General features: G+C 44.6%; 1 protein-coding gene across 1 annotated transcript in view; it reads left to right on the forward strand.

The window, feature by feature from the left end:
- LAMC1 (laminin subunit gamma 1) overlaps positions 1–16,828 on the forward strand; it is a 148,749-nt gene that overhangs the window by 85,515 nt on the left and 46,406 nt on the right. Inside the window, exons 5-10 of the mRNA XM_066623498.1 lie at positions 4,145–4,333; positions 11,022–11,139; positions 11,231–11,329; positions 12,701–12,837; positions 14,493–14,615; positions 14,795–14,984. Coding sequence (XP_066479595.1) covers positions 4,145–4,333; positions 11,022–11,139; positions 11,231–11,329; positions 12,701–12,837; positions 14,493–14,615; positions 14,795–14,984 — 856 coding nt within the window. The remainder of the gene's footprint in view (positions 1–4,144; positions 4,334–11,021; positions 11,140–11,230; positions 11,330–12,700; positions 12,838–14,492; positions 14,616–14,794; positions 14,985–16,828) is intronic.

Below are 16,828 nucleotides of genomic sequence, written 5' to 3' on the forward strand. Positions count from 1 at the left end.
CTGCAGTATATCTTACTTTGTGTCCTGACTTAATATTGCAGTGCATTTTCCAGCTCCATATAATTGATTGGTGAGGATGGGAAAAAACTGGTGTTGGAACACAGAGCAAGTGATGCTGAGGAAGAAGGTGGGAACTCAGCATTGAGTTGCCATTTTTTGGCAGCAGATCTATATTTCTTATAACTCATAGTTCCCCTGTTAAAATAGTTCAGAGAACCACTCTAACTGGCCCCTTGATTTTTACCACTTACTACTTCCAAAGAAGTTGGGTAGCATACACAATTTTTAACAACCACCTAGTGAGGTAGGCAGTGGCGTAGCTAACCCAGTTGCTGCCTGGTGCAAAGAACATTCTGTAGCCCCCCTCCCCAGCAATGACATCAAATTTAATTAATTAATTTGGGTCTTTTTATTTGTTAAAGTGAGTGAGAAATGTTTGTTAATATTTTGAAAGTACTTGTTGAAAGTACTTGTTGCACTTTTAGAGGGCAATCCTATTCATATCTACTCAGAAGTAAGTCCCATTGTGTTCAATGAAGCTTAAATCCAGGAAAGTGTGCATAGGACTGCAACCTTAGAGTTAGCAAGGTGCACACAAATAGGGGATCACATTATCTCTCTGCTGCAATGAACAAGTGAAAAGTCCAACCACAACTTGAATTCTCAAGACACACGGAACCTCTGGATTCATGGTGAGAAGTGAGCCTTACCTGGTGCGTGTGCAAGAAGCAAACACTGGCATTCTGACAAAGGAGACAGTTTTTTCTTTGTGATGGCAGCTGCCAGCTTGGTGGGCGGGCTTACATTCAGGTGCTGAATGAGGTGAGTGAAGGTGCCCCTCCCCCACTGTGTGAGTGTGTGTGGGGGGGAACAGAGCATCTGTGTGTGTAAGAGAAGGGCAGCCTGTGTGTGTGAGAGAGGGGGGGAGTGTTTGTGTGGAGAAACTGTGATGCTCCAGGCTTGGGGTGGGGGGAAAGAGAGGCTGTGATGTTCCAGGCTTGGGGGGGGGGAGAGAGGCTGTGATGTTCCAGGCATGAGGGGGGGGGAAGAGAGAGGCTGTGAAGCTCCAGGCTTGGGGGGGGAAGAGAGAAGTTGTGATGCTCCAGGCTTGGGGGGGGGAAGAGAGAGGTTGTGATGCTCCAGGCTTGGGGGGGGGGAAGAGAGAGGCTATGATGCTCCAGGCTTGGGGGGGGGAAGAGAGAGGCTGTGATGCTCCAGGCTTTTGGGGGGGGGAAGAGAGAGGCTGTGATGTTCCAGGCTTGGGGGGGAGAGAGGCTGTGATGCTCCAGGCTTGGGGGGGGGAAGAGAGAGGCTGAGATGCTCCAGGCTTGGGGGGGGGGGAAGAGAGAGGCTGTGATGCTCCAGGCTTTGGGGGGGGGGAAGAGAGAGGCTGTGATGTTCCAGGCTTGGGGGGGGGAGAGAGGCTGTGATGCTCCAGGCTTGGGGGGGGAAGAGAGAGGCTGTGATGCTCCAGGCTTGGGGGGGGAAGAGAGAGGCTGTGATGCTCCAGGCATTGGGGGGGGGGGAAGAGAGAGGCTGTGATGTTCCAGGCTTGGGGGGGAGAGAGGCTGTGATGCTCCAGGCTTGGGGGGGGGAAAGAGAGAGGCTGTGATGCTCCAGGCTTGAGGGGGGGACACAAAAACAGGCAGGGGCAAGAACGTGCAACCCCCTACCCCGCCTGGCTCTGTGTGTATGAGAGAGAGAGAGTGAGGGAGGGAGAGAGCATGCAGGAGAGAGAGAGGGATGCTGACCGATCTGCTGCAGCACGAGGGGCGACAGAGGCGCCCACCAGGCTTGCCAGAGGCTGCACATCCTTGGGTAGCGGAGGATGTGGGGTAAGAGGTGCAGGAAGCGGAGGGAGACTCCTGGCTGGCTGGCTGGCTGGCTGGCTGGCTGATGGGGCCCTGGAGAGGAGGGGGTGGCCGCAGCCGCAACAGCAGCGCTCGCCGTCCCGCATTTCTTGGGACGGGCACACTTGGCTGGGTGGGCAGGAGGCTGTGTGCGGGTTACTGTTGGCTCAGCCTCCGGCAGGGCTGCAACAACCCGATGGAAGGCACGCGGGAGGCGCGTTGTTGCGTGTTGTTGCCCCCCAAGCCTGCTGCCCAGTGCATTTGCTACCCCCTGCACCCCTTTAGCTACGCCACTGGAGGTGGGCAAGACCGAGGGAAAAAATGACTGGATCAGAGCTGAGCTGGACTTTGGGGTGCCCAAACCCCTGTCCTGGGGCCACTTGCTGCCCTCGAGGCCTCTCAATGCGGCTCTCAGGAAGCCCCCAGTCTCCAATGAGTCTCTGGCCCTCTGGAGATTTGTTGGAGCCCACACTGGCCCAACGCAACTGCTCTCAGTGTGAGGGCGACTGTTTGACCACTCGCGTGAGCTGTGGGATGAGGGCTCCATCCACTGCTTATTGTTTCACGTATATGATGCAGTAGCAGCAGCAAAGGAAAGGACAGCCTTGCTTTGTGCAAGGCCTTTTATAGGCCTTGAGCTATTGCAAGACCTTCATTCATTCATATAAGTTCATCTTTAATATTGTCATTTATGTAAACATATGTAAATTTATTCAAATTTTAAATGTAAATTAATTCTTTTTTCCCCTGACACAGTGTCAGAGAGATGATGTGGCCCTCCTGCCAAAAACTTTGGACACCCCTGTTCTAGATCTCTCAAGTCATAGTTTAACACTAACTGCTGTATTATGTGGGCTCTTTAGTCCATACACCCTTGCCCCTCCCCTTCAGTGCTGGTGTGCTGCCAGCTTCCCAATTCTGCAAACTAAAGGCAAAACCACTCCAAGGCAGGCAATAGGCTGCTCATATATTGTAGATTGCGTGAACCAGAATGAAAGTGTCTTACACTGTGTTCCTTTCTCTAAAATTTAGCCACCACTTCCTTTTAATAATTGGAAGCAATTAGCCTTTGGGAAAAAGCTACCATCTGGGCAAAGAGGTGGGTCTGGGATAGCTGATAGTATATAAATGTGTTACTCTGGGATACCTGACAGTACTAGATTTTCCACCTGGCTGCTTTTCCAGCTGTGCTATGGTTTTCTACCCTTCCCACAGCCTCCCACACAGCTGCACTGCTCTCTGGAATGCAAACTACAGGGGAAGATAATGATGAGACGCGCCTCACCATTATGAAACTTTTAAAATAAAAATCTGTATTTCCCCCCAAAAATCTATATTTCGCAGGCTGCATCCTGTGAGAAAAAAGTTTCTGCTTTCCTTAACAGAGACAGACATAATTGCTTACATCTAGGATACAAGGTAGAACGAGTCAGCAGGCATCAGGTTTGTCAGATCTTCAACTGAAATTGTGACTTCACATGGACAGCTGTGAACTTTAAGTGTACTTATTATGTAAAGCTAAGAAAGAAAGGATGCATTCTGAAGATGTGTCTTTTCTCTCTCCAGGCAATAAGCCAGGGATTCCCAGACTATACCCCAGAGCACATTAGTGCACAGTGAAAGGAGATTAAATGGCTTCAAAAATTAAGTCACCATGTTGATTGCAGCCACCAGTGAGGAGTTCCTGTGCAAAATGCATTCCATGCCCCCTCTGTTCTATATGCCATATTCTCAAGGAACATATGAGGTAAACTCTAGGATTCTTTGATGCAGCCCATGTTCCAGCTGACAAATGTGGGGGAAATCCCAGAAGAACCAGGACCCTGGGCCATAGCCATGCCCCTAGGCTTTCATGTGCCAAACCAGGAGTATCACTAACACCTTGTGTCTGTGCACCTTGTGGTATAGGTTGGTGACCTTGTCTGTCAGAAGAAAGGAGACCACAGCCTGGGTATTTTTTTTTAAAGGCTGCACTGAAAGAGGAATGTATTGATTGAGCTTTTACTTCTTCAGATGATTCCATCTTTACCATACAGAAACTATTACTGTATTCTTCCCAGGCAGGCAAAAACTATTGCCTAACTTTCTGGCATCTCTTCATCCCTCCCTCATCTTTCTAATTCCTCAGCCATTTGTTTTTTATATTATTTTGCATACCTGGATTGAGCGTCTTAGCTTACAACATTGTAATATGTGCTTCTGGAATTGTTACAGGGGCTGGAGAATGGGAAGCATTTAAAGGAAATGCATGTTGAGAAGAAATACATGAACATGTGTTTGTGCCTTTCTCACAGCCTGTAACTGCAATGGACGATCACAGGAGTGTTACTTTGATCCTGAGCTGTATCGGTCTACGGGCCATGGTGGCCACTGCACAGGCTGCTTTGGCAATACTGCTGGACCTAACTGTGAGAGGTGTCGGGAGAACTTCTACCGTATTGGAAGTGAGGAGGGATGTCAGCCATGTAACTGCAACCCTATTGGTGAGTAGTAGCAATTCTGAATATCTGTGTTTCCAGTAATTAAAGAAGCATCAGTGTCTTAAAATGCTGGGGAGATGAATTTCTGTACAGGTGGTTCCTTTGTATGCATTGGGAATCTGTTCACACACACACACACACACACACACACACACACACACACACACACACACACACACACACACACACACACACCCGCACACACACACACACACACACCCGCACCCGCGGATACCGAAAATTGTGGCTAATCAAACCAATGGTTTTCAGCCCATCTGGGCTTCAAACGGAAGTCACATTAAAAAGACTCTGGACAGCATTCTGAGTCTCAGAGAAGCTGCAAATGGCCTCTCCAAGGTGCAGAAGGGTTCCGGTCGTGTTCAAAGCCCAGGTGTGCTGATAACTGCAAATTTGATTGAATGAAGTTCTGGTTGTGTCTGGGGGGGACGGGGGATACGCAGATGATCTGGGGGTTCAGCATCCTCAGTAAAGCAAATCCACAGATGTCTAATCCATGGATAAAGAGGTCCCACCTGTACAGTTTTTGTCAGGTATTAACATGGGTCTGTAATATGGGTCACATAAAATCGTAACTTATGTGATTTGGGACCCAGCACATCTTTATGGAAAGGACTACCAAAATGAACAGCTAGAACACATGGAAGAGTTTGGAGAAAGTGTAGAAGTGCGCACACATTCTACTATAGAAACCTTGGCAGTGGGATTTGGACCACCCAGTGTCGAGGTGGTAAGCCGGCAGCCGTGTTCACAAGTATAGTGTTCTCCTTCTCCCAGTAGAAGTGGAAATTAAATCTGCTCCCAGAGTTACATTCATCAATGTAGGCAGTAATACATCTGGCAGGAGGTCTGGCTCAGTTGGTAGAGCTGCCGCCTTGTATGCCTGAATATCTGAGGCTGCCAGTTTGAAACTACTGGAAGTACCGGAGAACTGACGACACGCTGATATACTGATGAGCTGACCCTCGGTGGCAGAGAGGAGTTGCCGTCAAGTGGAGTGTGGGAGGCGAAGGGCCAGAGAGAGGAAAGACCGGGAAGAATCCAGCTGGAAGGAGGAGTTCTATGAAAGACTAGAACTATTCAATTGTAAAAATCCCTACGGGGGTTTAGAACAGCCTGCCTATGTAAACCGCCTTGGATTAAAGTCTGAGGAGAAATCTGAGGACCAAAATACCTGTATAAATAAATAATACGTTTCCAGCAATAAGATCTGTGTAGAATATACAGGTGAGGTGGGCAAATCCAGACAAGCTGTAATATGCATTTCTCCAAGATATGAGGGCTGTTCCAGGACCCTTTTTTTAATGCTCTGTGGTGCTATCTTTGCATTCACAAAGGGTTTTCCTTACAGTTAGAAGCCCTTGACCCAGAAGGCTTGCTATGCTTTAACTTTTCTCTTTCATTCCTGAACTTTCCTTGTTCCTTTTGATAGATGAAACCTTGCCAAGTATAAATGTCAGGTAGGGCCACAGCAATGAAGGTTGGTAGCTCAGATATTCAAGGGCACATTTAGAAAGTTTGATGAGGAATATTAAAGCCTTGCAATGTATCCCGTGATGCACAGACAGCCAGTGTATATTTAAAGTGTGTGAGTTAAGATGGTATTTTTATCTGAGTAATTGTTTCTAAATAATTTTAGGGTAGGCAGAAGAACGTTGACTGTATATAGTAAATGCTTTGTTTCTGAATGATTCTGCTTTGTTTAATCCTCTTTACACTTGGGTTTTTTCTGTCAGAATCTTTTTCTGTCCTAAAGGTGAAGTAGGCTCTTGCTTATTTTTAATGAAAAATTAGGTTTTAGTTACTCATTATTACTTTTAAAATACTGACACTTTCCATACTACAAAAGCTAAATAACTTATTTGAAGGCGCCCTAGGTAGCCTTGCATTATTATTATTTATTTATAATAATAATAACTCGGTATTTATATACTGCCTTTCTGGTCATTGGATTACTGCTCTGACTTTCCCTTAAGGAGATTTTTACAATGATAGAGGTTCTCTCTTTCAAGAACCAACAACATTTCAGAATGGATCTTCCTGGTTTGGTCTCACTTCTGGCCTCCAGTTCTCCCAGGCAGGCTGACAAGCAGCTCCATCTCTCACATGGAGGGCAGCCAAGACGCTTCTTGCTCACACCAAGAGGAGGTGGAATCACTCAGCTGGGCTTGTCAGCTGCTTCAAGGTCTCACCATTCTCAGCCGTTCAGGGAGCTGCTTGAACTGGCGTCCTTGAACTGGCGACCTTCTGATGTTATCTTCGGGCTAACGGAGGCTCTACCCTCTAGACCAGACCTCCTGCTTTATTACATTTGTATCCCACCTTTCTTCCTGAAGGGTCCCAAGGTGACTGACAACAGTAAATAAAATGCAAAAAACATAAACAAATTTAAAAACAGAATTAAAAAATGTTGAAAACAATTCACAACAATCAGACTTTAAAAAGAGTAAAAGAGAAACAGTAGCAATTTTGTAAAAGCCCCAAGTCTGAACTGGATGTTCAAAAGATGTTAAAATATGTTAAAAAGGCCAAGAGCTCAGAAGGCTTGCCTAAAAAGAAATGTATTCAGACCTTGCCGGAAAGTTTCAAGAGTTTGCTTGAAAGTTTGCTTCTAAGTCATCTGTTTGACTTCCAGAGCCTTTAACATTGGGGTTAATAACTGAAGGCGCTTAGATGGTATCCAGCATCCCAACAGTTACCACCTAGTCTCCATCTGGTAGTCTAGCTGTAGCAATAAAACTTACTCATAAGCCATTTTAGACAGTGAGGTCAAGGAAGTAGCCCAGTACCCCTTTTTCACTTACGAAAGTGGTCCTCCAGAAAAAAAAAAAAGCTCGGCATTGATTAGCAGTTTAGGCCACTTATACAATTACAGAGAACACCTCTTCTTAAATCAACCCCAAACATCAAGTTAAAATAATCAAGTTCTGGTCTGTGTTCTACAATACAGGGAGTTTAGATGGTTGGGTGAGCAACAGATCCATATTTTTAGATCCAGATAGCTCTGGAGTTATGAAATGAGCTTGTAGGTGAGGTCTGGCAATTGACACATCCCCTGGCCTTTGGGAAACATGTATGATACCTTCGCACCTTCAAAGTTGAGAACGTTTGAGATTCTTGAGCCTGGTGCTGCTGTTTAGGTGGCATTTGTCCTTCACTGAACTAATGAAACTATGATTGGGCTATACCACCTCAGACTGTAGGTGGAATTCAGCTGATGGAATGCTTCTTTGTTTTAAAAAAATGCTGTGCTTAAACCCACGCCCTTCGAAGTTCAGTGTTAGGGCAGACAACTGGGTGGCTTCCTGGCAAATGTTACCATTACAGTAAATTTCTTTTTCTCCTGGAATGTAAAATGTATTTGCTGTTGAGGGACTGACATGCCAAATATTAGGCAGTTAAGTAGAGGTAAACAAAAAAAAATACCAACATATCTGTTGTGTGCTGGCTGAGGTACAGAAATAACGAGGAGTGGAGAAAATGACCAATTCCAAGTCTTAAATGAAAATGGAATGACAAAGGTAGCAAAATGGAGGTGAAGTAGAAAGATAGGAAGATAGTGCCTAAATAATAGTACTTTACACTTAAATATGTTTAGCATGCAAAGTGTAGAATCTATTAGATCAGAATTTTTCAGACTGTGGCTCATGACCCACCTGGTGGGTCGCAACCTGATTGTTGGTGGGTTACGAAGCTGCAACTGGCAAACTGATAGCAGATGAGTAAAATGCATTGAGCCCTATGGAAAGTGAAATTGAGCCACACCATGTGTTACTCATGAGTAGATGACCGTGCTTTAGTCAGTTGCAAAGGGCAGACTGAGAGGAATCCAATGCCACCCAAATGGTCCGGATCTGATGAACACAGTCCCTCAGAAAACCCAAGAAGGAAGTCCCTCCCTCCAAGCTGACAAATGTGTTAAAGAGCAACTAAGGCAAACAGTTGTTTACTCATGAATAAGCAAATGTGCCTTGGCTCCTGAGGAAGGTCAGGTGAAGGGGAGTGCAAGGCTACTAGAATGGTCTCAATTCAATGAATGTGGAGCTTAACATGTGCTCCAGAAGGCAGTGCCCCCACCGTAATACAGTAAAAACACTTGAGATGGCAAGACTTAATTAATTAATTAATTAATTAATTAAGATGGGAATTAGAGGACAGGTCCTCTCATGGATTGAGAACTGGTTGGAGGCCAGGAAGCAGAGAGTGGGTGTCAATGGACAATTTTCACAATGGAGAGAGGTGAAAAGCGGTGTGCCCCAAGGATCTGTCCTGGGACAGGTGCTTTTCAACCTCTTCATAAATGACCTGGAGAAAGGGTTGAGCAGTGAAGTGGCTAAGTTTGCAGACGACACCAAACTTTTCTGAGTGGTGAAGACCAGAAGTGATTGTGAGGAGCTCCAGAAGGATCTCTCCAGACTGGCAGAATGGGCAGCAAAATGGCAGATGCGCTTCAATGTCAGTAAGTGTAAAGTCATGCACATTGGGGCAAAAAATCAACACTAGATATAGGCTGATGGGTTCTGAGCTGTCAGTTGACAGATCAGGAGAGAGATCTTGGGGTGGTGGTGGACAGGTCGATGAAAGTGTCGACCCAATGTGCGGCGGCAGTGAAGAAGGCCAATTCTGTGCTTGGGATCATTAGGAAGGGTATTGAGAACAAAACGGCTAATATTATAATGCCGTTGTACAAATCTGCAAGGGGGGACATCTGCAAGAGGGATCTGAAGGACCTCAACAAGTGGGAAACCCTGGCCTCTGAGCAGCCCGCTTGGAGGCAGGCTGTGCAACATGGCCTTTCCCAGTTTGAAGAGACACTTGGCCAACAGTCTGAGGCTAAGAGGCAAAGAAGGAAGGCCCATAGCTAGGGAGACAGGCCAAGGACAGACTGCACTTGCTCCCAGTGTGGAAGGGATTGTCACTCCCGAATCGGCCTTTTCAGCCACACTAGACGCTGTTCCAGAACCACCTTTCAGAGCGCGATACCATAGTCTTTCGAGACTGAAGGTTGCCAACTGTACAAATCTATGGTAAGGCCACACCTGGAGTATTATGTCCAGTTCTGGTCGTCACATCTCAAAAAAGACATAGTGGAAATGGAAAAGGTGCAAAAGAGAGCGACTAAGATGATTATGGTGCTGGGGCACTTTCCTTATGAGGAAAGGCTACGGCGTTTGGGCCTCTTCAGCCTAGAAAAGAGACGCCTGAGGGGGGACATGATTGAGACATACAAAATTATGCAGGGGATGGACAGAGTGGATAGGGAGATGCTCTTTACACTCTCACATAATACCAGAACCAGGGGACATCCACTAAAATTGAGTGTTGGGCGGGTTAGGACAGACAAAAGAAAATATTTCTTTACTCAGCGTGTGGTCGGTCTGTGGAACTCCTTGCCACAGGATGTGGTGGTGGCGTCTAGCCTAGACGCCTTTAAAAGGGGATTGGACAAGTTTCTGGAGGAAAAATCCATTATGGGGTACAAGCCATGAGGTGTATGCGCAACCTCCTGATTTTAGAAATGGGTTATGTCAGAATGCCAGATGCAAGGGAGGGCACCAGGATGAGGTCTCTTGTTATCTGGTGTGCTTCCTGGGGCATTTGGTGGGCCACTGTGAGATACAGGAAGCTGGACTAGATGGGCCTATGGCCTGATCCAGTGGGGCTGTTCTTATGTTCTTATGACATTTTTCTCTTTTATCTTATAAAGCTAGGTGGGTCCGAATGGTGTGTAATTTTAAAAAGTGGGTTCCAGCTAAAAAGATTTGGGAAACACTGCTTTATTGGAAAGGATTGTTGTCTTATACAGACTCCTCTTCCCACCCCTGTGGAGCTTCATTTCCTTTCTTCATCACGCTGAGTTTTTAGTGCTGTTTAAAGGAAAACTTTGAATCTCAATCAAGCCCAAACAACAACAAAAAAAGTTGTATTTAAAATTGATTTTGTTCCAAATCACACTGAACTGACTTAAATATAAGAACTTTGAAATTGAACTGGACAGTGGGTTTGGCTGAAAAATCTTATGGTTTTTTGGGGAGGGAGGGAGGGGGGGTTGAGGTTTTTGCAGGCAGAGAGAATTCACTTGGTGGAACACAGCTGGCTTCCCCATCTCATCTCCTGTTATTTATTATTTGTTCTACTTTAGTTGTTTCTAATTCATTTTAATTTATTTATAGCCTGCCTATCTAGGAAAAATGGCACAATTTCAGTGCTTGCCATGGGCAGTTTCAGTGCTTGCTGCATTCTCAGGAAAACGCTTCCTATTTGATGACATCACTTCTGGCAGGTCCCTGACAGATTGTCATTCTAAAAAGTGGGTCCCAGTGCTAAAAGTTTGAGAACCACTATAGATGGTTACAGCATGGATGTAGCAACTGACCTGATTTTTTTTGAATGTTTGAGTTGGAAATACAAGTGGAGCTTGTTTATTTGCAGAATTTCTATCTGCGAATCTGGCTCCACGCAGGTCCCAGGACTTGTGTGGAGCCAGACTTGGCCCCACCTGAACCTTCCAGAGGTGACTGGAGCATAGCTCTAGTCACCTCTGGAGAAGTGGACACTGAGGCTTTCGGGGGGCCTTTCTACTCTTCATTTCTGGTCTTGCTTTTTATAGCACTTTGAAGAACAGTAAGGCTTGCGTGGTGTTTTAAAATAGTGATCTTGTCTCTTTCCACAGGCTCCCTCAGCACACAGTGCGACAACTATGGACGGTGCAGCTGTAAACCTGGTGTGATGGGAGATAAGTGTGATAGGTGTCAGCCTGGCTTCCACTCTCTCACAGAGGCTGGTTGCAGGTAACGGTTTCCTTGACAATGCGTCATCTTGAAATGGAGTTTCCTGCCTTCTCTCCAGTGTTCTGACCCAGGCTTCTTTATTCTCCTTTAGGCGGTGTTCTTGCAATCCTGCGGGCAGCAGAGATGAGTGCAATATGGAAACAGGACGCTGCACTTGCAAGGACAATGCAGAAGGATTCAACTGTGAGAGGTAACTTGGTCTTGCGTTATGTCTTATGATTAACAACGGAATGTAAGCAATTTATCTTTTTATCATTCTGTCCTTGCTTCACGGAGCTCAGGGCATTATATGTGGAGTTATCCCATTTTATCCTCACAAAATTCTTGTGAAGGTTGTTTAGGGTGAGAGGTATTAGCTTGTCCAAGGTAATCTACTCTGCTTTTTGATTGCTTCTCATGGATGATGTGGTTTTTTTGTGGTAACCCTGTGTCTGGACTTTATCATGTAAGGTGGAAGCTCCCACGACAGAATGTTCTCCCATCCTAAAAAAATCTCTGCAGCCTAAATTCTTGTTCCTGGCATGCCAGTTTTCTGCAGGCAGGAAACTTCTTTGATTGGAAGAGCACTCAATCATGTGAGGTCTCACATGAACTCTGAAATGGTAGAGTGCAGATACAGGTTTATCACCTTTATCTGCTATTGTGTGAAGAAAAAGGCCTTAGTGTATTTACAGAGTAGAGGTCCCTTCTCCCCACTTCCCAGGGCCTTTACAGGGTTACTGAACAGCCATATCTTCCTCCTCCTCTCTCTAGCAGTGCCATCAGCTGATGCCCTCTGTGCATCCAGCTCCCTCCACTTCCTCTTCTCACACCCCACTTCACTTTAAAGAACATGCAGCAAGTTGCACATATTCTCGTGAGGGACCTGTCTGTCTTTCATGAGGGACTTGTCCAGGCAAGAGGGACCTGTCCAGCTATTCTCGGTGACTTGTCTCCCCTGGCACCAATCAGACAACTGTTCCCTGACATGGTTTATGAATGGGGCTATGATCATTTCAGCTTTGTCCCTCCATTCATCCTGATGGGATGATCAGCCCCAAACCCTGGATCTTCATAAACTGTTTTTCTGAGGAAGATGTACATCCTAGACAATGTGACTGTTAGTGGGGCAATACTAGTATTTAACATAGCTGATTAATAATGTGAATTTATGAGACACATCTTTACATACACCTGTATGTGTAAATGTATACAGATGTAGCTGTCCAACCTATTACAGCATTAACGGCAAACACAATTGTGCTATAAAGTGTAGGACCACTCTACATGGAAATTTGAGCCCAGGCTTTCCTGGCTAAAGTTCACTATGTTAACCACTACACCACAGAAAAGGGCAACCTTTCTCTCTGATCAATGTCAGATCAGAAGAATGCATGAAGTTACTTAACATAGAGAAAAGTGCAACTTAGTTCTGGTGTGAAACTTGGTCACACTAATCATATATGGGGTGTGGGGGGGAGTTGTGACCCAGTTTAAGGAAACTTTCCTAAAAAATGTGCATATTGATGCAAATTCAGATGTGGAGTAAGTGGATTGCAAATGTTTAGTGATTTTATTTTAGGTGCAAACCTGGCTTTTTTAATCTGGACCCAGCCAATCCAAGAGGATGTACTCCTTGCTTCTGTTTTGGACACTCATCTGTCTGTACCAATGCCAATGGCTACAGTATCTACAGAATTACTTCCAGCTTCCAGATTGGTAAGTTGAGTAGAACTTGAACCAGACTTCTTTCATACCATTTGGCTTAAATTTATCAGCACTTCATTTAAGAATGTTGCTGCATTCCAGTTGTACTATGATGCAATGTCCTTTATGCTCTAGAAATACAAATCAAGTGATGCAGTCAAAATGGCAAAAAAAAACAGCATAAGACTTGCAGCCAATTAGTCTTGTGGTGCTCACTCCCAATATATTTAATTTGCTAAGCAATTAGAGAGATTATCAAACTTCTCGAGAGTAAAACTCCTGAAGTAAGCATGGTGGGGGGATGTAGGCACTGGGATCACCAGGATCATGTCACTGAGGGGGGCAAAGGGGCTTTCTTTTACTCAGAGGGGGCTGCTGCAAGGTCCAGGAGTTGTGGGAAGCCCTTTGCAGGCCTCCATAGGGCTCTCCAAGTCTTAGAATACTGAGGAAAAGCGATCGCAAACCACTTCTGGACCTTGCAGCAGCCCCCTGTGAGTAAAAGAAATTCTCCTGCTTGCAACACAATCCTGGGGATTGTATCATTGCCTACCCTGTTCACCCGCCCCTTAAGGGGCCAGAGTCTGAGGCTCTCAGGCTAAAGCATCATGATGCCCCAGTTTGACAACATCAGAATTAGGGTTATAAATCTTTTATGCACCTTAAGCTGTGTTTAAAAAAAAGCTGTACTTATCTAACCTTTCAATTAAATAGGTAGAATTATGTGATTTTTTTTTTTTGTTACTTTCAGCTTAGATTTCTTAATGGATTAGGTTTGGCCAGCCTGTGGGTTGAATCTTTCTATGTCTTGCCTTCACTAACTCAACAGGTGCCAGTTCTAACCAAGCTGTGATAACAAAATTTCTTCATTCTATCTCTAGGTAGTACCAGTTTTTTTGTAGAGCTGACCACCTGTCAGATTTAGATAATTCAGGCCCCTGAACCGTTTGGGTGGCTTCTGGGAATGCAGAAATTGGCTATATCTGGCTTAATTGTTGCTGCTCCTTTTGTGTACCTGTAACCTTCACAACAGTGTCATCTTTCTGATGTGATGCAGTGTGGAGTAGAGGCACTGTTCCACCCTCATCCTTTTTTCATTCAAATCTCATCCCCTTCCAGGGACTCATCAGGCTAACTCCCGAATAGTTGGCCTAATCAGGAAGGTTCAACTCTTTTCACCCACACCTTTTAGTTTTAAAAATTAGACCAAACCTCATTTGTACTTTATATATAATGGGGGCAGACAATGTGATCCATGACCAAACGTGGCTGCCGCTGCAGCATCTAGTTTGGCCTTTTGCCATCCTCTGAAACAGATTAGGCCACATCATTTTTTCAGAATCTGTTCCCTGGCATCTATTTAGGTCCATGCCTCTCTCAGATATAATAGACCTTGCAAGGTAGATTAATGTGCAGGTACATAAACAGGTAATTGGTATTTTCTTTACAGTTCGTGGGAATGCCGGCTACTTCACCTTTACCTCATAATTTTTTTAGATTGCGAGCCCTTTTGGGACAGGGAGCCATTTAGTTATTTGATTTTTCTCTGTAAACCGCTTTGTGAACTTTCAGTTGAAAAGCGGTATAATAATAATAATAATAATAATAATAATAATAATAATAATAATAATAATAATAATTAATAATGTGTTTATTTTTGTGTCATTCAGGAGAGGAAGATTGGCGTGCAGAACAGCGGGATGGTTCTGAAATCTCCATTCAATGGGCTACAGAGACCCAAGACATATCAGTGATCTCAGACACACCTTTTCCCATCTACTTTATTGCTCCAGGTATAAAATAGGAATGGCAGGTGGTTTCATGCATGGAACCATTTATTGATTTATTTTACTATATAAACTACTTTGTGAACTATTCCTGTTGAAAAGCGGTATATAAATATTCCTATTAAGAATCATTGCTATTATTACTGTATTTTCCATTTACATGGATTTGGTTGTGTTCCTTTTAGGAAAATTCCTTGGAAATCAAGTCCTGAGTTATGGCCAAAATCTTACCTTCTCCTTTCGGGTCGATAGGCGGGACACACGGCTTTCTGCTGAAGACATCATCCTTGAAGGTGCTGGACTGAGAGTATCTGTACCTCTGATTGCTCAAGGCAATGCCTATCCCAGTGAGAACACACTGAAATATTCCTTCAGGTAAGGGAGTGTCTGCAGGTGGGTGTGTGTTTTGTGACCAGAAGAAGTTCATGATAGGTTGAAGGAAAAGTAAACAGCTCTAAGCAGAATCTAAGAAATGGTACTTCCTTGCAGTTGGAATTCTAGTGTTGCCTAAAGAAGGTTTGGCAGTTAAAAGCAACATCTTAAAAGCAATAGGCATGGAAATGGCATTTTTCAAAAATTGGCTTATACAGTATTTCCTAAACATATACAATTCATTTCCAGGAGTGGTACATGTTCTCACAATGAGGACAGGGAATTGTAGTATGGAGTCGAGAGAGGGTAGCATGTTGCATCTTAAAAGAGGCATTCCCACCTGTGTGGTCCCTTTCACCTAACACTGCTGCCCAGTGGACTCCTTTGGCTTTGTTCCTCCTCCATCATCACAACATTGCTATGAAGTAGAATCAGAATGGAAATGCAAATAGTCCTGTCCTGAATGTACAATTCAAGTCTATTTTTATTTCATTAAGAGCACAATCCTATGCATTCCCACTCAAAAGTAAACCCCATTAAATTCAACAACTCTTAAATTGTAAGCATGGAACATCAGTAATCATTCATTCTTGGTACAGTACCTTTCCCAACATATGTCCCAGTAGTTGGTAGTCCCCCATTACTACCATGACTTCAGGTCATGATTGCATCCTAACATATTAATTTTTCAACTGAATAAGCTCTGACTAGCAGTATTGGGGGGGGGGGAAGGTATTCACGTGAGGCCTAGGTATCCATTGGTTTTCTTTCTGTGGATATGGTTTAACATGGGTCCCCTGGACCCACATTGGGCCAGACTTGGCCCAACCTGAACTCTTCGAAGGCGACCACCTGCAGCCTCTGCAGCTTGATAATGGCCGTTTCAGGCGAAAAAGTCATTTGTGGTTTCCCTTGAGAAACTGGAAGTGACGTTTTTATGCCTTTTAAGGCATTCTGAGGTCTAGGAGGCCATTTCAGAAAATTCTCTGAAGGTGAGCAGAGCAGAACTCCAGTCACCGTCGGATTTGCTTATTCATGGTTTTTGGTATCCACAGGAAGTCCGAGAACAGATCCCCCGTGGATACCAAAGCCCCACTTGTGTTACTCTTATATAAATGTTGTTCTTCATCAGCTTCAGGTGGAATCACTGACAGTTGAAAAGTCAGGGAGATGGTTTTATTTATTTTATTAAAATGACTTAACTTTTTAAAATTGCATTTATATCCTTTTTTCTTTCATTATAACTCCAGATGGCTATGTTGGGTTCCTAGTAGCTGTCCATTTAGACAGTGACCAGATCTAGGCCTTCTTATCTTTAACATGGTTATTTGTAATTTTCCTTCAGTTCATATCCTGACATGTAAACATTTTACAATGCACTTTCAGGCTAACAGATATTTAGTCATCAGGAAAAAATTCCTGACGGTAAGGGTGCTTTAGCAGTAGAACAGATTGCCGAGAGAGGTGGTGGACTCTCCCTCACTAGAGATATTCAAGCAGAGGCTTGACAAGCACCTGTTGGAGATGCTCTAAGAGAATTTCCTGCCTAAGGCAGGGAGTTGGACTAGATGACCTATTAGGCCCCTTCCAACTCTAGGATTCTATTAAACCGTAGTGCGGTTGCAGGGATAATGGAAGGATAGTGGGCAGCTTGCCAATTCTTGTGTCACTTCCAGTTTGGGGTAACTTGGGTAGTCTTTTGAGAAGGCATGTCCAATAAGCTTATGACTCTAATGAACAGGCTGCAGTGAGTGCACTCCCATTAAAGAATGGTTGGGACTCGAGCACCAGGAGACAGAACACTAACTGAAGGGTGATTGAAGCCTTTTAGCTTGGCTAAAGGGAGA

Source organism: Tiliqua scincoides, chromosome 4 (genome assembly GCF_035046505.1).
Source record: "Tiliqua scincoides isolate rTilSci1 chromosome 4, rTilSci1.hap2, whole genome shotgun sequence".
NCBI lineage: Eukaryota > Metazoa > Chordata > Lepidosauria > Squamata > Scincidae > Tiliqua > Tiliqua scincoides.